Source organism: Neoarius graeffei, chromosome 6, assembly GCF_027579695.1.
Source record: "Neoarius graeffei isolate fNeoGra1 chromosome 6, fNeoGra1.pri, whole genome shotgun sequence".
NCBI classification, from domain to species: Eukaryota; Metazoa; Chordata; class Actinopteri; order Siluriformes; family Ariidae; genus Neoarius; species Neoarius graeffei.
The window spans coordinates 97,290,712-97,312,550 of NC_083574.1; the positions used below are offsets into that span (position 1 = coordinate 97,290,712).

Genomic DNA, 21,839 nt, shown 5'->3' on the forward strand with positions numbered 1-21,839 from the left:
CCTCCTCAATCCACATACTCTCTGCCTTTGTTGATTCAGGTGCAGAAGGCAATTTCATCGACAGTGCAATTGTCCAGGGGTATAATCTGCCCACAGACTCCCTGCAAAGCCCACTCGGTATCAGAACCATTGATGGAAGCCCAACTGGAGAGGGTCTTGTGACCACTAAAACCACTCCCCTGCACATCCAGGTGCGGGTCCTTCATCCTGAGCTTCTGTCACTGCTTGTAACTTCTATTGCTGATCATGACATAATTCTGGGCTATCCATGGTTACAATTGCATGATCCCCTGATCTCCTGGCAGAATAAGGAAATACTACAGTGGTCACCTGCTTGCTTACAAAACTGTCTTCTACGCCCACAGTTGAATGTCTCCTCCACCTCTGTGGAGAGTCCACAGTCCGATACCTTAGAAACTGTTCCAGAATGCTATATGGACTTAAAGGAAGTATTTAGCAAGGGTAAAGCTTGTGGTCTGCCTCCTCACCATCCTGACGACTGTGCAATTGACCTCCTACCAGGCACTTCTCCACCTAGTAGCCGAATTTATCCCCTGTCTCAAACTGAACAAAAGGTGATGGAGGAGTACATTCAAGAGGCCCTCAAACAGGGGTACATTCACCCTTCCATGTCACTAGCATCAGCAGGGTTCTTCTTTGTGGGGGGGGGGTTGTCCTTGCATTGATTATAGAGGTCTCGACCAAATCTCAGTTAAGTACCCATATCCTCTTCCCTTGGTACCTTCAGCCCTAGAGCAACTGTGCTCAGCCAAGATCTTCTCTAAACTAGATCTATGCAATGCTTATAACCTGGTCCGAATTCGTGAGGGGGATGAGTGGAAGACAGCATTTAGTACTACCACCGGCCATTTTGAGTACCAAGTCATGTTTTATGGGCTCTCTTCGGCACCAAGTGTCTTTCAATGTTTGATTAATGGCATCCTTCATGACATGTTGGGGAGATATGTAATTGCATACATTGATGATATCTTGATATAGTCCCCCAACAAAGAAAGTCATCTGAAGCACATCAGGTCAGTACTCCAATGCCTGCTTGAGAACAATCTATACATCAAAGCTGAGAAGTGTGAATTTCACTTGCATCAGATCTCATTCCTGGGCTATATTATCAGTGCTGAGGGAGTTAGCATGGATCAAGCTAAGGTGTCTGCAGTAACTTCCTGGCTCATACCTGCCTCGGTCAAGGAACTCCAATGTTTTGAGGGGCTCACCAACTTCTATTGCTGTTTCATTTGAAACTTTTGTTCCATTGCTGCCCCATTGACCTCCCTCCTAAAGAAGAGTCCTAAATGCCTCCAGTGGACACCAGCTGTAGAGAAGGCTTTAGCCAAGCTCAAGACAGCCTTCACTACAGCCCCTATACTTCAGCACCCTGACCTGACTCGGCCATTCATTGTGGAGGTAGATGCCTCCAAAACCAGGGTAGGGGGCGTTCTCTCACAGTGTTTTGGAGAGAAACCCAGGCTCCATTCAATAGCATTTTTCTCTAAGAAACTTACTCAAGCAGAGAGAAACTGCAACATCAGAAACTGATGACTGCTAGCCATCAAGTTATCCCTAGAAGAATGGAGGCACTGGTTGGTGGGAGCTACATATCCTTTTGTAATATAAACTGACCATAAAAATGTCAAATATCTCAAGGCAACCAAGAGACTTAACCCATGCCAAGCCAGATGGGCATTGTTCTTTACATGATTCCATTTCACAATCTCTTACAGTTTAGGCACCAAGAATACTAAGGCAGACACCCTGTCTAGGATCCACAGCCCTTCAGAGAATCCTGAACCACATCCCATCCTAGCACCTGAATGCTTCGTCCAAGCAATCTCATGGGACCTAGACAAGGAAATAAAGGACTAGCAACTCATGACTCCCCCTGAAAACTGTCCTCCCAGCCTCCTGTATATACCTAACAACCTTAGAGGAAGACATCACTTGGGCACATGCATCTCCTGCCATGGGTCACCCTAGCAGTAATTGTACACACCAGTTGCTATGAAGTAAGTACTGGTGGGAGAATATGCAGACGGACATTAACCACTTCATCTCATCCTGCATGGAATGAGCCCAAGCCAAGGTACCTAGAGTTCTGCATGCCAGAAAGCTCTGTCATCTCCCAGTACCACAAAGACCCTGGTCTCACCTGGCTGTTGATTTCATCACGGATCTACCCCTGTCACAAGGCAACACAACCATCTTGGTTATAAAAGACAGATTCTCCAATGCTCTTAGACTTATCCCACTATCTTTCCTCCCCACAGCCTTCCAAACTGATGAACTATTATTTCAACATGTACTATGATATTTTGGGCTCCCAGAAGACATTATTAGCTACCGGGGCCCTCAGTTCATTTCCCATTTCTGGTCTTGTTTTATGGAGCAACTAGGTATCTGTGAGCCTCACTTCAGGATATCATCCCCACTCAAACGGCCAGGTAGAGCGAGCCAATCAAGAAGTGGGGTGCTTCCTGAGAATTTTCTGCATGCGGAACCAGGTGGACTGGGCACGATTCATTCCATGGGCCAAGTATGCACAGTACTCCCTCAGACACTCAGCAACACAACTTACACCATTCCAGTGCATGCTTGGGTACCAGCCGCCCCTGTTCCCGTGGGATGGCGCACCTTCCAGTGTTCAAGCAGTTGACGTATGGTTCTTGTGTAACCAAAGGGTTTGGGAGGAGGTTCACCAACGTATTGAGGTTGTCAATGCTAAGTCCAAGGAGTATACCAATAAACATAGAAGCAAGAATCACAAATTTGCTCCAGGAGATAGAGTATGGGTCTCCACCAGAGATCTCAAGGGCTCCAACACATACAAAAAATTACAGGCATGGCACATCAGGCCATACAAGGTACTACAATGCATTAATGAGGTCTCTTACAGGCTGGAACTACCACCTCACAGCCACATTTCGCCAACATTTCATACTTCATGTCTGAAACCTGCTATACATGGTCCCTTGTCAGAGAACATTCCCACCTAAGATACTCCCCCCCCATGCCTGGAAGGAGAGCTCATCTACCAGATAAATAAGATACTTGACTCTAGATGCAGAAGAGGTCAACTAGAGTACCTGGTAGATTGGGAGGGCTACAGACCCAAGGAGTGAAGCTGGATGGGAGCCAAGGACATATTAGACCCTCTCCTAACACAAGAGTATCATTCACAGTACCCAAACAAATCTGCACCAAGAGGGAGAGGTCACCCCAGGAAATGTTTAGCTCCTGGAGGGAGCTCCTTGGGGGGTTCTGTCAGGAACTGCATTGAGAGCAACAGCTCAAAATGAACTGCAAACATGGATTCCATTAACTACAACTCCCAAGATCCACAGTGCCCTCTATCACCTGAGTGATAATTGCACCTGTCTTTCATTCCACTAATCACTTCTCCTGCAATTTAAGCCTCCCTCTCACACTTCACAGATGCGGAGTATCATTCATTGTTTTCTCCTGCATACTGAGCCATTTGTTTACTTAGTCAGCCTTCCCGTTTCCTCTACCTAGTTTCTCGTTTATCTCACCTCACTCTCTAGTCTAATTTCTGTTGCCCTGTTTGCTGATCAATCGACCCCTGCCTGTTTTCTCGACTACTATTCTCGTCTTGTGATTCGGCTTGGTCTCCAGTTTGCTTCCCTGCTCTCCCCTGCACATACATCTGTAAGTGCCTGCACCTTGACACAGTGTTGTAGTCAAGTCACTAAACCTCAAGTCTGAGTCCAGTCTAGAGTCCCCAGTGTTCAAGTCCAAGTCAAGACCAAGTCATTAAAGAAAATTTTGAGTCGAGCCCGAGAACAAGACTCCAACTGCACAATTGGACAATGGCTGTTGCTGCCTTTATGTGAAAGCGTCTCTGCTACTGTGTTGGACTAACGTTACTGCTCGACTGCCCCATTTTAGTTAATAGGCTACAGATAAAAAGCTTGTTCATTGCTCAGCAAGCCCCACCCACTATCAACAGGGCAAATAACATGAGAGAGGGTTAACACTAACTAGTTCATCAGTCAGCAAGCAAGCCCCGCTATCAACAGAGCAATGAACACAGCATGTCACTTACTTCTCTGGGTGGAGTCTTGCCAAATGACGATTGAAGTTCGAGGTTGTCCCCGTCATCGCCACGATGGTTCTTCTACATATGGAACACATAGCAGTGCATTTTTTTTTTTCCCCACTGCACGAGAAGTCTGTATAAGCAAAGCGGACAATCCTAGGGGCGTCTCTCCAGGCATTGTAGTGCCATTAACGTTAGTTTGTTCTTGAACATGATGTATGAATAGGTGAATGTGCATTCTCTTGCACAAAATTAGTATAAAAATTAATGTAGATATAAATATCTTATGCCAAATTATTATGGCATGTTACAAAAAATAAAGAAAAAATCAGAGTCCTCATCGCCAATTAACGAGTCTGAATGCAGTTAATGCACAAGTCTGAGTCCAAGTCTGAGTCATCAGTGCTCAAGTCCAAGTCGAGTCACGAGTCCTTACAATTAGGGCATGAGTCAGACTTGAGTACTACAAACCTGCATTACATTACAGGCATTTAGCAGACACTCTTATCGAGAAAGACCTACAGCAAACCCAGAGCAGCCTGGGGAGCAGTTAGGGGTTAGGTGCCTTGCTCAAGGGTACTTCAGCCATTCCTGCTAGTCCACAGAATCAAACTGACAACCTTTTGGTCTAAAGCTGCTTCTCTAACCATTAGGCCATGGCTTCCCCCAATCATGAATGTTAGCTAATGAATTTAGCTCAAGGAACTTTAGCACCACAGTGTAAAGGGGATGTATGTAAGTAATCCCCCTCGCTCATCATAAGTCCTCGTGTTCTGTTTACAAGGTAGCTTTTTTTTTATGCTAACATGACATTATGTCAGTGATGGTTGATCGTAAACCACTGACAGCAGATAAACATCATCAGTGCTCACTAAGTTATTAAAATATTTTTGGATTCCAGGAGCTTGAATGATCCTGAAAGACTGCATTTAATCAGCCATATTTGTAATGATCCTTTCAATATTTAGGACACGCGCGCGCACACACACACAGATACAGCAATCATCTCAGCCTTAAGACTCAGATGTAATCATTAATCTCTCTAAAGTCTACAAATCAATCAATTGAAATAATACAAATATTTACATTTTACCAAACTCTACAAAACACACCAATCAAACTAACTGATTGGACTGAACTGAAACTGGCTCTAATGGGTGTGTCCTAATAGTCTAATGAGATTTTTTGATTGACAGCCTTCTGTCCAATGGTGTAAAACTGCTGGTCCACTAAAGTAAGCACAAGACAAGCAGCGAAAATCAGGATTGTTCAGCATCAGTGTGGCAACCAGTCAGGTGGAGTTACGTGGTAGCTAGAATCACTAGATTAGATTTCACTTGCTAGCTAATCTAACTAGCATAAATTCACTGCTTAGGTTAAGTTTCACTTGCTATGTTAGCTTTCACTCGCTACATTAGATTTCACTTGCTAGATTACCTTTCACTCACTACATTAGATTTCACTCACTAGATTAACTTTCACTCACTAGATTACCTTTCACTCACTATGTTAGAATTCACTTGTTACATTAAATTTCACTTTCTAGATTAGATTTCACTCACTACATTAGATTTCACTCATTACGTTAGATTTCACTCACTAGATTACCTTTCACTGACTATGTTAGAATTCACTTCTCATCTCATTATCTCTAGCCGCTTTATCCTGTTCTACAGGGTAGCAGGCAAGCTGGAGCCTATCCCAGCTGACTACGGGCGAAAGGCGGGGTACACCCTGGACAAGTCGCCAGGTCATCACAGGGCTGACACATAAACACAGACAACCATTCACACTCACACCTACGGTCAATTTAGAGTCACCAGTTAACCTAACCTGCATGTCTTTGGACTGTGGGGGAAACCGGAGCACCTGGAGGAAACCCACGCGGACACGGGGAGAACATGCAAACTCTGCACAGAAAGGCCCTCGCCGGCCACGGGGCTCGAACCCAGACCTTCTTGCTGTGAGGCGACTGCGCTAACCACTACACCACCGTGCCACCTAGAATTCACTTGTTACATTAAATTTCACTTGCTAGATTAGATTTCACTCATTACATTAGATTTCACTCCCTAGATTAGTTTTCACTCACTATGTTAGAATTCACTAATTGCATTAGCTTTCATTTGCTCGATTAGATTTCACTCACTAGATTAGATTTCACTCACTAAATTAGATTTCACTCCCTAGATTACATTAGATTTCACTCACTACATTAGATTTCACTCACTATACAACATTTCACTCACTAGATTAGATTTCACTTGCTACGCTAGATTTCACTCACTAGATTACCTTTCACTCACTATGTTAGAATTCACTCATTACATTAGATTTCACTCACTAGATTAGATTTCACTCCCTAGATTAGTTTTCACTCACTATGTTAGAATTCAGTCATTACATTAGCTGTCATTTGCTCAATTAGATTTCACTCACTAGATTAAATTTCACTCACTAGATTAGCTTTCACTCACTATATAACATTTCACTCACTACATTAGATTTCACTCACTAGATTAGATTTCACTTGCTAGATTAGAGTTTGCTCACTACCTTAAATTTCGCTCACTAGATTAGATTTCACTTCCTATGTTAGCTTTCACTCACTACATTAGATTTCACTCACTAGATTACCTTTCACTCACTATGTTAGAATTCACTCGCTATATTAAATTTCACTCAATACATTAGTGTTCACTCCCTAGTTTACCTTTCACTCACTATATTAGAATTCACTCACTACATTTGCTTTCACTCACTACATTAGATTTTACTTTCTAGATTAGATTTTACTTGCTACATTAGATTTCACTTGCTAGGCTAGCTTTTACCCGATAGGCTAGCTTTTACTTGTGACATTAGCTTTCTCTTGTGAGATTTCCCTTTGACTCATGGTCCACTTGCTGAATGCTATAGATTTGTTGGTAAAGGCTGCTGATGTAATCGATCTTTTTGAATGTGGATCTACGTAGTTAAAATCTTCCTCAGCTTTACGCAACACTTCTTAGGGAAGGTGTCCATTCAGGTAAACTTCATGTAGACGTTATAAACCCAGCACTTGGTCCTGCTCTGTACTCCACTGGACCATTGGTAAGCAATCCCAGCATCATGTCTTCTGGGGTTTTTAAATATTAGTGTGCGTACAGCTGCTTATCTCCGCTCCTGTATCAGCACAAGCAGTGGCCTCTTGGTCTGGTTTTTATAATAAAATTCATTAGTAAGCTGCACCGACTCATTTTCCCTCATAAACCTTATGGAGATCGATATGAAGCTCATGCCAGATTGGCACAGACACTAGCGCTATTTTGACCACAGACTTGAGGCCGTTCTCTCACAAGCAGCCAGATGACAACTCATCCTGAACTTCGCTCCATCACCGGATTGATCTGTGCACCTTTTCCTGCTCCCTGGATGCAAACCAGTTTAGTGGGAGGTCTAAGAAGTGAAAATGTACAACGGCTCAATGTAATGGAATACACTGGGAGAACTGCACTGTATTTATTCATTTATAAGGCAATCATAGGCATTTTGATCTCTTTTATCGACTCCCCATTTAAACAGAGAACTCAGTCGATCATGCTTTAGATTTTCTTCCCCTTTCATACAGAACAACCAACCGGCAACACTCCCTGAGATTCAATACTTTTATATTTTAAATGATGTTTTGTACATTTTTACTTGAATCTTGCTTGTGTATGTAGATGCAGAAAAAGGAAAAAAGAAAAAGAAGAAAACTAACAGAGAAAAAAGGAAAAAATGTGACTAAAAATACAAAGAGATAAAAATAAATCAAAAGATAAAAACAAACAACAAAAAAGAAATGAAAACAATATATTAAAGATTAAACAAAAACAAAAAGATTTTTAAACACTCAATTAAACCCATAGGGGAGTCAATTAAACTCAGAGCGGAGTCGATTAAAACCATAGGGGAGTTGATTAAAACCGTAGGGGAGTCAATTAAACTCAGAGCAGAGCTGATTAAAACCATAGGGGAGTTGATTAAAACCGTAGGGGAGTCGATTAAACTCAGAGCGGAGTCAATTAAAACCATAGGGGAGTTGATTAAAACCGTAGGGGAGTCAATTAAACTCAGAGCGGAGTCGATTAAAACCATAGGGGAGTCAATTAAAACCATAGGGGAGTCAATTAAACCCAGCGCGGAGTCGATTAAAACCATAGGGGAGTTGATTAAAACCGTAGGGGAGTCAATTAAACTCAGAGCAGAGCTGATTAAAACCATAGGGGAGTTGATTAAAACCATAGGGGAGTCAATTAAACTCAGAGCGGAGTCGATTAAAACCATAGGGGAGTTGATTAAAACCATAGGGGAGTCAATTAAACCCAGCGCGGAGTCGATTAAAACCATAGGGGAGTTGATTAAAACCGTAGGGGAGTCGATTAAACTCAGCGCGGAGTCAATTAAAACCATAGGGGAGTTGATTAAACTCAGAGCGGAGTCAATTAAAACCATAGGGGAGTTGATTAAAACCGTAGGGGAGTCGATTAAACTCAGAGCGGAGTCAATTAAAACCATAGGGGAGTTGATTAAAACTGTAGAGGAGTCAATTAAACTCACAGCAGAGTCGATTAAAACCATAGGGGAGTTGATTAAAACCGTAGGGGAGTCGATTAAACTCAGAGCGGAGTCAATTAAAACCATAGGGGAGTTGATTAAAACCGTAGAGGAGTCAATTAAACTCAGAGCGGAGTCGATTAAAACCATAGGGGAGTTGATTAAAACCGTAGAGGAGTCAATTAAACTCAGCGCAGAGTCAATTAAAACCATAGGGGAGTTGATTAAAACCGTAGAGGAGTCAATTAAACTCAGAGCGGAGTCGATTAAAACCATAGGGGAGTTGATTAAAACCGTAGGGGAGTCAATTAAACTCAGAGCGGAGTCGATTAAAACCATAGGGGAGTTGATTAAAACCGTAGGGGAGTCAATTAAACTCAGAGCGGAGTCGATTAAAACCATAGGGGAGTCAATTAAAACCATAGGGGAGTCGATTAAAACCATAGGGGAGTCGATTAAACTCAGAGTGGAATTGATTAAACCCTTAGGGGTGTCGATTAAACCCATAGGGGAGTTGATTAAACCCTTAGGGGAGTCGATTAAACCCATCAGGGAGTTGATTAAACCCATTGAGAAGTTGTTTAAATCCATAAGGGAGTTGATTAAACCTGTAGGGGATTTGATTAACTCATAGAGAAGTCAATTATACTCATAGGGGAGTCAACTAAACCTGTAAGGGAGTCAATTAGACCCATCGGGGAGTCAATTAGACCTGTAGGGGAGTTGATTAGATCCATAGGTGAGTTGATTAACCTCATAGAGGAGTCAAATAAACCCATTGAGAAGTCAACTAAATCCATAGGGGAGTCAATTAACCCATAAGGGAATCAATTACACCTGTAGGGGAGTTGATTAACACATAGGGGATTCGATTAAACCTGTAGGGGAGTCAATTTGACCCATAGAGGGGTTGATTAAACTTGTAAGGGAGTCTATTAAACTCATAGAGGAGTCAATTAAACCTGTAGGGGAGCTGATTAAATCCATAGGGGAGTTGATTAACCTCATAGAGAAGTCAATTAACCCCGTTGAGAAGACAATTAAACCCACAGTAGACTTGATTAACTAATGGAGAAGTTGATTAAACCCATGGAGAAGTCCATTAAACCCATGGGAGTTGATTAAACCCATAGGAAAGTTGATAAATCCATTGGGGAGTAAATTAAACTCATAGGAGAGTCAGACTGTAAGTGCACTTTGGTTTACTCTTATGTAAAACACACACACACACAGCATTGGAGCTGGACGCAATGCCAAGACTACCACTCGTTATTTTACACTCGAAATGTTTCAGAGCAGGTCATGTGACCTCAGGCAACGAGAGAACATCTGTAAATCTGTCACCACTTTTAGCCTCCACATGAAACAGAGAGATCAATGTGCATCCACAAATCTGTCTTTTTATAGCAGAGAGAGAGAGAGAGAGAGAGAGAGAGAGAGATAAAGAGGTGTGTGGGTCTGAAATTCCACCTTCTCTGCCCTGTTTTTCTTTTCATTTATTTGATAAAATTAGCACATGAATGAAATCACAGTTTCAGACACGTCTTTATGAAGGTTTCCCATCATGCTTTGCCGAGCATGACAATTAAAAATGGCCTGGAGTTGCTAGATTTAATACAGTGAGTGTAAACATACGGAACGGTATCGTAGGATGTAGATATGCCCGTACAATGTCATTCTTTCTCTCTTCTGACTTAAAGAATGAAAATGAAAAAGAAAAATGGAGAGAAAATCTGTCTTTCTGTGCCATATTTGCACGAAGCGTTTTATTACAACTCATTACAAACAACTGGGTAACTTTTCCTCATAAATTCTTCAGACAAAATGAATTAAATAAGCCTGCATTCCAGACAAATGGCTTCTTTTGAAGCCTTCAATCTATAGCAGCACGCAGACATGTCTTTATAACTGACAGTGTCATTAATACTGTATGATTTTAGTAAAAAAAAAAAAAGGAATGAATAATCTGCAAGATCAGGAGCAAAAGTTCCTGAACATCATGTATTTCAGGATTGCTTTATAAAAGACTGGTGTGATGTGTACGTCTTTATTTAAACAGCACTGCTGAAACACACAGCAGGAAGCCCTATTAAGACTTTCTCTTCGAATAAAATTCAGAGTGAACGCTGATGCTCTTTACTTTTATTAGTACAGATAGCCTGTTACCTGTGACCCATATTTCCTTTTCTCCATCTGGCCTCTGATGAGAAAACTTTGGACGTTCCTGCCATATGGCTACAGCATCCATTTTTAGATTGTGATTTCCCAGAGGAATTCATTTTCTTTGTCTCTTTCATTCTCGCTGTGGTTAAGAACGCTCCAACATCTGCTCAGCCTACTTCCCGATCTGCACTACAGCCTACTTCCGAATCTCTTCTTCTCATCACTCACTCTTTCCTGTCTTTCTGTCCTGCATTAGACAGTCAGTGTGTATCTACTGCTGCTGTTGTTCTTTTTCTAATGAGAATGAAGAGCTCAGTGAGACACCACGCCACAACCTCAACACAAGTCAAGAGCATCCGGAACTGAAGAATTTGTGCGTGAAAAAACAACCAGACCCAAATACTCCAAACAAACAGAGCTATAATCAACAATCCCTAACAACTGTCCAGTACAAACTCACTAAAAAACGATCTGTCCAGTTCAAACAACTTTTCAAATATCTGTCCGATCCTTATAAATGACCGTCCAATCCGCAAGATCTAGACAGACTAAAGGAGCTCGAAATTGTCTAAACCAGGGTTTCCCAAAGTGTGGTGCGTGCACCCCTGTGGGTGCACGAGCTGCCACTAGGGGGTGCGCAAGATAAAAAATGTAATGGTGATTTTTAACTCTTCTTCTATGCCGTAACGGTTCTGCAGTAGTTTTGATGCCCTTCGCAACAACTTATCTGTGCGAAGCTGGGTTCTCCGCTTTGGCAGCAATTAAAACTAAACATCGGCAAAGACTGGGAGATGTTGAGAAAGATTTGAGGCTGAGACGGTCTTCAATTACCCCAAACATCGGAGAGCTCTGTGCCAAGATGCAGGCCCATCCGTCGCATTAATATTAGTATGTATTTGGCCAAATGGCATTGATCTTGCTAAAAATATATACTGCTACTGAAAATAGGACCTATATAGCCTACTGACCCACCCACCCACCGTCTGTCTGTCTGTCTGTCTGTCTGTCTCTCTCTCGCTGCAGACTGAGCCGCCAGCGCTGCACTTCACAATCAGATGGATCCTCTTCTTTATCTGTTCCTGATATGCTCCTTAATTGTTGTATCTCTTTAAAATGCATATGTTCACAATTATCATTGCTATTTTTACCATTATTATATGTTAACTTTTTTGCAAATTAAATTCATTCTCAATTCATTTTCATAACCTTGTAATGACAGGGTTGTGTTGCTAGTGTTTTAAACACGGATGAAAATCATATATTTTCCCCATATCTGGCTGGTAGACTACATGCCTCGATGTGATCTCCCTTTGTAATGAATTTGCGCATTTACCATGTTGCAAAGTTTTAAAACTGTTACATTTCAATCAAATTCTATCTAATTCAAATACGAGAGCGCATAATATGTTACTGTGATTCGATGTTCTCATTCGAGCACGACGTGCTGCTTTTGTAAGAAAGCTTTGGTGTTTTTTTTCACTTTTGTGGTTTCCTGCAGGTGTGGCAAATGATGTTTATCATCATTTTAGCACGATTAAAGATGCTGCCTTTATAAGAAAGCGTGTGTTTTTTGAAACTGGGGAACTGGGGGTGGGTCAACCTGGTTGGAGTATAGAAGGGGGTGCACGGCCAAAAAAGTTTGGGAACCGCTGGTCTAAACCATAAGGAAAACCTGTCATTCAATCATAGTCCAATGCAAATGATCCCACAATGCCTGTCTAATAATTATTTAAGCCATGAAGCCATAAAACCAAATTGAGAAATTATTTTGAAAAACCCTGAAAAAGTTCAATCTAAACAAAGAAAATCATGAAATTGTGTAATCAGAACAAACTCTGAAATGCCAATCTCATTCAAATCCAATTCAGACCTGGAATATCTGTCCGATCCAAACACACCAGGAATGAGTCCAAATTGCCAGTCCAGCTGTAGTCAAATGAGCAGTCTAATCCAAATGAAATGAGCGTGATCTAACAAAAGCATTACATGCTGTCCTATCTGAACATATTCCACTACAGGCATTTAGCAGACACTCTTATCAAGAGCGACGTACAATGGGCGCACACACATACCCAGCACCTGGGTTAAGTGGTGCCTTGCTCAAGAGCACTTCAGCCATGGATTTTCCTGCTAGTCCACGGAATCAAACCAGCAACCCTTTGGGCTCAAGGCTGTTGCTCAAACCTTTAGGCCATGGCTGTCCCCATAGCCAATTAAAACAAACAAACAAACAAACAAACAAACAAACAAACATAAATCCTGTAAGATAGTATTGTAGTCAAGATCACCCAAACTGAGACCAAGTCATGACTGAGACCAAAGTGTATCAAGACCAAGACTTTGAGGGGTTGAAATCAAGCCAAGACTAAGACCAAAGTGTATCAAGACTGAGACAAGACCAAGACCTTGAGGGGTTGAAATCAAGTCAAGACTAAGACCAAAGTGTATCGAGACCGAGACAAGACCAAGACCTTGAGGGGTTGAGATCAAGTCAAGACTAAGACCAAAGTGTATCCAGACCGAGACAAGACCAAGACCTTGAGGGGTTGAGATCAAGTCAAGACTAAGACCAAAGTGTATCCAGACCGAGACAAGACCAAGACCTTGAGGGGTTGAGATCAAGTCAAGACTAAGACCAAAGTGTATCCAGACCGAGACAAGACCAAGACCTTGAGGGGTTGAGATCAAGTCAAGACTAAGACCAAAGTGTATCCAGACCGAGACAAGACCAAGACCTTGAGGGGTTGAGATCAAGTCAATACTAAGACCAAAGTGTATCCAGACCGAGACAAGACCAAGACCTTGAGGGGTTGAGATCAAGTCAAGACAAAGGCAGGATGAGACCGAGTCAAGACCAGGACCAGACCAGTGTGTGAGAAGGGGGTGGGGGAGGGGTGACTGCCATTAACAGGAAGAAAAAATAATAATTAGCGATGAGTCATGTTGTTGGTTGTATTTGAAGAAGTAAATTTTACATCCAATCACAGTAACAATGTTAACAAATAAATCAGACAATGCACAAGTGATTTAGTGAAATCCCCACAGTTGTGGTCTTGACTGATCTTGAAATAAAATCCTGAGTCTCTGTGTCTGAAACGAGACAAGACTGAGCAAAAATGCAGTCGATTCCAAGAGGAGACTGAGACCTTCAAAAAGTAGTCTTGAGACCGGTCTTGTGTCCTACAACCCTACTGTAAGAGTTTTGGATTTCTTTTGTAAGCTTTGTTTGGTAGAGATCGATCATTTAGAACTTGTTTGAACTGGAATAGATACCGTATTTCTGGTTTATTTGTCCAATCAACAAGCAAAGGAAGCTTTAAAAAGAAATCCTAAAAGGCGAGTCCAAAAACCTTGGAAATGTCTGTCTAATCTGTAGTCTAAGCCATAAAGTGTTTCACAAACACAAAAATCACTGTTTCGTTTGAACAAGACCTGGAGAATGTCCAATCAAAACAAAACAAAATCCTGAACTAGCAAACTCTGAAATGCGGATCTAATTTAAATTAACCTGTCCAACCCAAACAGTCATAAACATCTATTCCATTTTAATGACGCCTGAAATACCTGTCTGAGCCGAAATAACTTTCCAGTCCAAACAGATCAAACGCAGCACTTTCATGAATGGTCGGATCGATTTATCTGACTGTGTTCGGTTAATGCAGAGAGCGAGGGATGAAGGTCAGCAGAAAGAAGTAATTCTCTCTCCTCATTGATTCTGATTCTCTCATTCCCCTATCGCATTGCTGGCATGAACACAGGACTTAAATTAAAAGCGCTGTGATTAAAAGTGGACTCGTTGAAACCTTGCCGTCAGAAAATGATGAGCCAAAACCAGCATGAGCTCGGTTTAGTGTTTTACAGAAACGTCAAAGTCATGTTATCTCTGACTGAAGAACTTTCACAGTTTCAGCAGATTATTAGTTCCATATTAACTCCAATCACTTGATCAGTTAGTTGCAAAAAAACATTGTTTTAATAAAGTACATCTGTACACCACATCAGAGCGGTAAACGTGGGCGTGTCTTTGAGTCTATATATGGAAATTAAAGTAGCTGGTGAATAAGTGTTCATTTAAAGCCACTGATAGGGAATGTGGGCATGTCTTTGAGTAGATATAAGGAAATCAGAGTCCATATATGGGAATGAGAGTGGCTAGTGAGTGGGTGTGACCTAAAGGCCAGCCATAAATGGAAATGTGGGTGTACGAAAATTAACCATGGTTTTACAGTTATTCATGGTTTTCATGTTTTTTTGGGTAACCATGAAAACCATGGTTCATGACTATGGTTTAACCATGGTTTCACTATGGTAAATGTTAATGTATCTGGGCTGTTAATCGAGATCCTTCTCTACAGCATTGACTGTTGGACGAAAGCATGGTAATACTACAGTTAGTGCATCCTTTTAAAAACCATACTATCCCTTTTTAAACTAATTTCATAGTTACTATGACCTATTACACATACATCTATGATGCTACCACAGCTACTGCAGTACTATGGATAAACCACAGTAATGCTATGGTTGGTTCATAGTACTTAGAATCACCATGAAATACCATAGGAGATCCATGGTTACTACCATGGATAAACCACAGTAATACTATGGTTGGTTCATAGTACTTAGAATCACCATGAAATACCATAGTAGAACCATGGTTACTACCATGGATGAACCATAGTAATACTATGGTTGGTTCATAGTACTTAGAATAACCATGAGATACCATGGTAGAATCATGGTCACTACATAAAAAACATAGTATAACCATGGCTACTACATAAAAACCATGGTAAAACCATAGTAAACCATGGTAGATTTTCGTAAGGGATATTCTTACATCCAATCATAGAAATGACAGAGTCTCTGAGTGGGTAATGCTTTAAAGGACACAGATGGGAAAGTGGGCGTGTCTTTGTTTCTGAAACGTAAATAAATCTACAAGAAGAGTGAGCGTGAAATTCGAGGCATGATTTAACATCCATATATGGTGATGAGAGTGGCTGGTGAGTAGGTGCCTTGAAATCCATAGATGAGAATGTGGGCATGTCTTGGAGTCCATATATGGAAATGAGAGCAGCTCTGTGTAGGTGTGTCTTTGAGATCACATCTGGAAATTTGAGTGTGTCATCAATACTATTAACCCTTTGGTGACTGACCCCTTGAAAATGGTTCCTCCAGGAACAATGACGTTTCAGTTGTCAAGACAACGGAAAAACTAAAATACAAAAACAGAAAGATACGTCACAATGCTCTTGTGCACAAAACAAAATGCTCTTGTATTTTAGTTTTTCCGTTGTCTTGACAACTGAAATGTTTAAAAACGTTTAATGGTTCCTGGAGGAACCATTTTCAAGGGGTCAGTCACCAAAGGGTTTTAAGACCCGTATATCTACAAATGTTGTCAGATGTTTACATACAGGGACATGAATATCATCATGGATATGAAGGTCACGGCAATATTGGGCTTTTCAGATTATTTCTTTGAAGTGTTTTTTTTTTGTGGTAGAATAATTGTACAACATACACCTTTAATAGAAAAACAAACAAAAAACAATAAATTGATGAAGAATATGATATTTATTTTGGGTGTCCAGAAATCAAAACAGATCTATATACAGACGGCATTAGATGGGAATGAGGTCATGTACTTAAGTCTGTATATGGAAAAGAAAAAGCTCTGAATAGGCAGGCTTTGAATGCCTTATATGGTAATGTGGGTGTGTCTTTAAATCTGTATATGTAAATGAAAGATATCTGAACAGAGAGGAGGTGTATAGGAGCCTGGTGAGGGACTTTGCTGTGTGGTGCAACAGGAACCATCTGCAGCTCAACACCTCAAAGACCAAGGAGCTGGCCATTGACTTTGGGAGGTCCAGACCACGGTCACGACCAGTTCTGATCGAGAGAGTCGAGGTGGAGGCTGTGGATTCCTACAAGTACCTCGGGCTGTGGCTGGACAGCAAGCTGGACTGGACTTGCAACACCAAACACTTATACAGGAAGGGACAGAGCAGGCTATACTTCCTTAGGAGGCTGCGGTCCTGTAACATCTGCAGGAAACTCCTGTGGATGTTCTATCAGTCTGTGGTCACCAGTGTCCTGTTTTACACCGTGGTGTGCTGGGGGGGGCAGCACATCCAAGAAGGACACATCCAGGCTGGACAAACTGATCAGGCGGGCTGGCTCTGTGGTTGGCATGAAGCTGGACTCTCTGGTGACGGTGGCAGAGAAGAGGTCTATGGACAAACTACTGAACATCATGGACGATGCCAGTCACCCTCTGCACACCGTCATCAGCAACCAGAGGAGCCTGTTCAGTGACGGAATGCTCCTTCCCAAGTGCAGGACGAACAGACTCAAAAACTTTTTTGTCCCTCACGCCATCAGATTGTACAACTCCTCTCTGGGGGGGAGGAGGGGTAACAGGAGGACAGAGGACGGGAAGGAGCAGTAGCCTAGCCTAACAATAAGCAATACCGGATAATGTGCAATATAATGTGCAATATAAAGTGCAATATCTCTCCTGCCGCCGCCCTCCCCCCCCACCTTTTTCCCCCCCTTCCCCCCTTCCTCTCTTCCCCATATCTTATTCTTTTTATATTTGTATATGTAAATACTTCATTTATTTTAATTTATCTAGAAGTTTTCTCTATTTTTTTCTCTGTTTATCTGTAATGATGCTGCTGGAATCTTAATTTCCCTGAGGGAACCCTCCCAAAGGGATCAATAAAGTTTTATCTAATCTAATCTAATCTAATCTAATCTAATCTAATCTAATCTAATCTAATCTAATCTAATCTAATCTAATCTAATCTAGGCAGGCTTTGAGGGCCTTATATGGCAATGTGGGTGTATCTTTAAGTCTGTATATAGAAATGAAAGGAATTCTGAATGGGCAGGCATTAAAGGCCTTATATGGTATTGTGGATGTGTCTTTAAGTCAGTATACGGAAATGAAAGAGCTCTGAATTGGCAGGCTTTGAAGACCTTATATGGTAATGTGGGTGTATCATTATGTCTGTATATAGAAATGAAAGGGATTCTGAATGGGCAGGTATTGAAGGCCTTATATGGTAATGTGGGTGTGTCTTTAAGTCTGTATACGGAAATGAATGGGATTCTCAATGGGCAGGTATTGAAGGCCTTATATGGTAATGTGGGTGTGTCTTTAAGTCTGTATATGGAAATGAATGGGATTCTCAATGGGCAGGCTTTGAATGCCTTTTATGGTAATGTGGGTGTGTCCTAAGTCTGCATATGGAAATGAAAGAGCTCTGAATTGGCAGGCTTTGAAGACCTTATATAGAAATGAAAGGGATTCTGAATGGGCAGGTATTGAAGGCCTTATATGGTAATGTGGGTGTGTCTTTAAGTCTGTATACGGAAATGAATGGGATTCTGAATGGGCAGGTATTGAATGCCTTATATGGTAATGTGGGTGTGTCTTGAAGTCTGTATATGGAAATGAAAGAGCCCTGAAAAGGCAGGCTTTGAATGCCTTTTATGGTATTGTGGGTGTGTCTTTAAGTTTGTATATGGAAATGAAAGAGCTCTGAATAGGCAGGATTTGAATGCCTTATATGGTAATGTGGGTGTGTCTTTAAGCCTGTATATGGAAATGAAAGAGCTCTGAATAGGCAGGCTTTGAATGCCTTATATGGTAATGTGGGTGTGTCTTGATGTCTGTATATGGAAATGAAAGGAGCTCTGAAAAGGCAGGCTTTGAATGCCTTTTATGGTAATGTGGGTGTGTCCTAAGTCTGCATATGGAAATGAAAGAGCTCTGAATTGGCAGGCTTTGAAGACCTTATATAGAAATGAAAGGGATTCTGAATGGGCAGGTATTGAAGGCCTTTTATGGTAATGTGGGTGTGTCTTGAAGTCTGTATATGGAAATGAAAGGAATTCTGAATGGGCAGGCTTTGAATGCCTTATATGGTAATGTGGGTGTGTCTTGAAGTCTGTATATGGAAATGAAAGAGCCCTGAAAAGGCAGCCTTTGAATGCCTTTTATGGTATTGTGGGTGTGTCTTTAAGTTTGTATATGGAAATGAAAGAGCTCTGAATAGGCAGGATTTGAATGCCTTATATGGTAATATGGCTGTGTCTTTAAGTCTGTATATGGAAATGTAAGAGCTGTGAATGGGAATTCTTTGAAGGCCTTAAAAGGAAATGGGAATTTATGATAATGAGAGCGTTATCTGGGTGGGGGCATGGTCTAAAGGCCATGAAAGGGAATGTGGGTGTGTCTGTGAGTTTATATACTGTATAAAGGTCTTCAGGTCAAAAGAAGGAAGTCAATGGTATTCCTCTGAGTGCATGTGTCATAGATTTATTATCCAGCTCAGTAATATGAGTTAGACACGCCCACTGGTCTGCAATTTATAGACACATATTCTTCTTTTCTCTACTTCCTGTTTAGTCTCCGCAGATTTACATTTCCAGCACGTCCTGTTTGTGTCTGGTTTATTATGTATTATATGGATCTATTTCCAGATTGTTTTGATTTGTCGGATTGATTTCAATAAAACCTCATGAGGCAGTGACTGCACGTGTGTATTCACCTCCACGAAAAGTGCCTGCATGCATGCCAGTGTGTGTTCTGTTTCCTCTCAGATGGAGCGTGTGTGTAATTGTCCATTATGTCTATTGATGTCCATTGTGTCTTTACCACTTACCAGGTCCTCGTTGTTCAGGGTGGATCTGGTCACAAGTGCAAACGAGATGCCTGCCTTTCGAGCGGCCAAGGTCTGCAGAGAAAAGCATGCATTACACACAAATCACATTTCACATCAAACCCTCTCTGGAAATCGGCGTACTGCCTCTGTCGAAGCTCTTTATTGAATCAATGCCTGTCTTGTGAGTGCTATAAATGCAGCATATTGATGCGACTCGGCCGAGCTAACCGCGCCCGCACTGTTCAGAATTACATTTACAGACCTTACGGACAAAATGAACATTTTTTGTGAAGTAATTTTTACCATCTAGTCTGTATTCACATTCCTCTAGTAAATGGCGAGTGTACAGTAAGTAGGCAACTGTTTATGAAGGAATATGATGTGATGGAAAGCTTTCTGTCACAGCAGTTGGCCCAAACACAACACCTCAAAGATAAATAGAGGACCTGAAATATCTATCCGAAGAGAACTACTCACAAATATGAAGATTCAAGACTGAAAAACTTTAGCATATGCACAATGATGAAGTTGTAATTTGCTTATAATTAAAAATAACAGCAACAACAACACAACAGAAAATTTCAATGTTGTCATATAATGGTTATATTTTACCCAGACTGTGTCCAATATCATTCATTATTATACATACAGAACAAGTTTTCAATGGAATAAAAACATTTTCTCTTCCCTTTTCGTGGGTTTCATTCATTTGGTTTGACAGCATGCAATATTGCTAGCATATTGCTTGTCCTACATGTATTACATCACTCTACCCAATGGAGAATGAGCATTGAATATGGTTTACGATATTGCATGGTTGTCAAGACAACACGAAGTCACATGTCAGTGCTCATGCGAATATCCAATAACAAAACTTTTCTGCTGCGCATGGCATGCGCACAACCATTTCTTTGTCCGCTGGGAAAAAGAGAAGACGAGGCAAATCCAGTGCTACTGCTAGGATTAGTGATGCTATAATTAAGCACTAAATAAATAAACTGAAAACTGAAACTAAAGACGTGCTGAACACCGGAAAAGCTATCAAAACTTCATTAGATATTCTTCACGCATATTTACAAGAGAAAAACATACCAATGGACATCGACAAACTGGAAAAGAGACACGTTGGAGATGTAAAACTTCCATGCTAGTGAGCGACTGTGACAATTTGTAAACAAACATGGCCGCCAGGCTTGCTTCAGTAAATAAAGAAGATTTTCAGAGAATTTTGGCTGCCAGGTCGCTCTGTTGTGTGTAGCTGTCGATGTTGATTTTATAAAACACTGTTTTTTAGATTTTTTAAATCGCTTTAATTATATATATATATATATATATATATATATATATATATATATATATATATATATATATATACATACAACCCCGATTCCAAAAAAGTTGGGTCAAAGAACAAATTGTTAATAAAAACAGAATGCAGTAATTTACAAATCTCAAAAACTGATATTGTATTCACAATAGAACATAGACAACATATCAAATGTCGAAAGTGAGACATTTTGAAATTTCATGCCAAATATTGGCTCATTTGAAATTTCATGACAGCAACACATCTCAAAAAAGTTGGGACAGGGGCAATAAGAGGCTGGAAAAGTTAAAGGTACAAAAAAGGAACAGCTGGAGGACCAAATTGCAACTCATTAGGTCAATTGGCAATAGGTCATTAACATGACTGGGTATAAAAAGAGCATCTTGGAGTGGCAGCGGCTCTCAGAAGTAAAGATGGGAAGAGGATCACCAATCCCCCTAATTCTGCGCCGACAAATAGTGGAGCAATATCAGAAAGGAGTTCGACAGTGTAAAATTGCAAAGAGTTTGAACATATCATAATTTACAGTGCATAATATCATCAAAAGATTCAGAGAATCTGGAAGAATCTCTATGCGTAAGGGTCAACGCCGGAAAACCATACTGGGTGCCCGTGATCTTCGGGCCCTTAGACGGCACTGCATCCCATACAGGCATGCTTCTGTATTGGAAATCACAAAATGGGCTCAGGAATATTTCCAGAGAACATTATCTGTGAACACAATTCACCGTGCCATCCGCCGTTGCCAGCTAAAACTCTGTAGTTCAAAGAAGAAGCTGTATCTAAACACGATCCAGAAGCGCAGACGTCTTCTCTGGGCCAAGGCTCATTTAAAATGGACTGTGGCAAAGTGGAAAACTGTTCTGTGGTCAGACGAATCAAAATGTGAAGTTCTTTATGGAAATCAGGGACGCCGTGTCATTCGGACTAAAGAGGAGAAGGACGACCCAAGTTGTTATCAGCGCTCAGTTCAGAAGCCTGCATCTCTGATGGTAAGGGGTTGCATTAGTGCGTGTGG

General features: G+C 41.2%; 1 protein-coding gene across 1 annotated transcript in view; it reads right to left on the reverse strand.

The window, feature by feature from the left end:
• The window catches only part of LOC132888443 (protein unc-13 homolog C-like), a 567,940-nt gene that overhangs the window by 488,826 nt on the left and 57,275 nt on the right, over window positions 1–21,839 (reverse strand). The window contains exon 7 of the mRNA XM_060924493.1: window positions 19,495–19,566. Within this exon, the coding sequence (XP_060780476.1) occupies window positions 19,495–19,566 (72 nt within the window). The remainder of the gene's footprint in view (window positions 1–19,494; window positions 19,567–21,839) is intronic.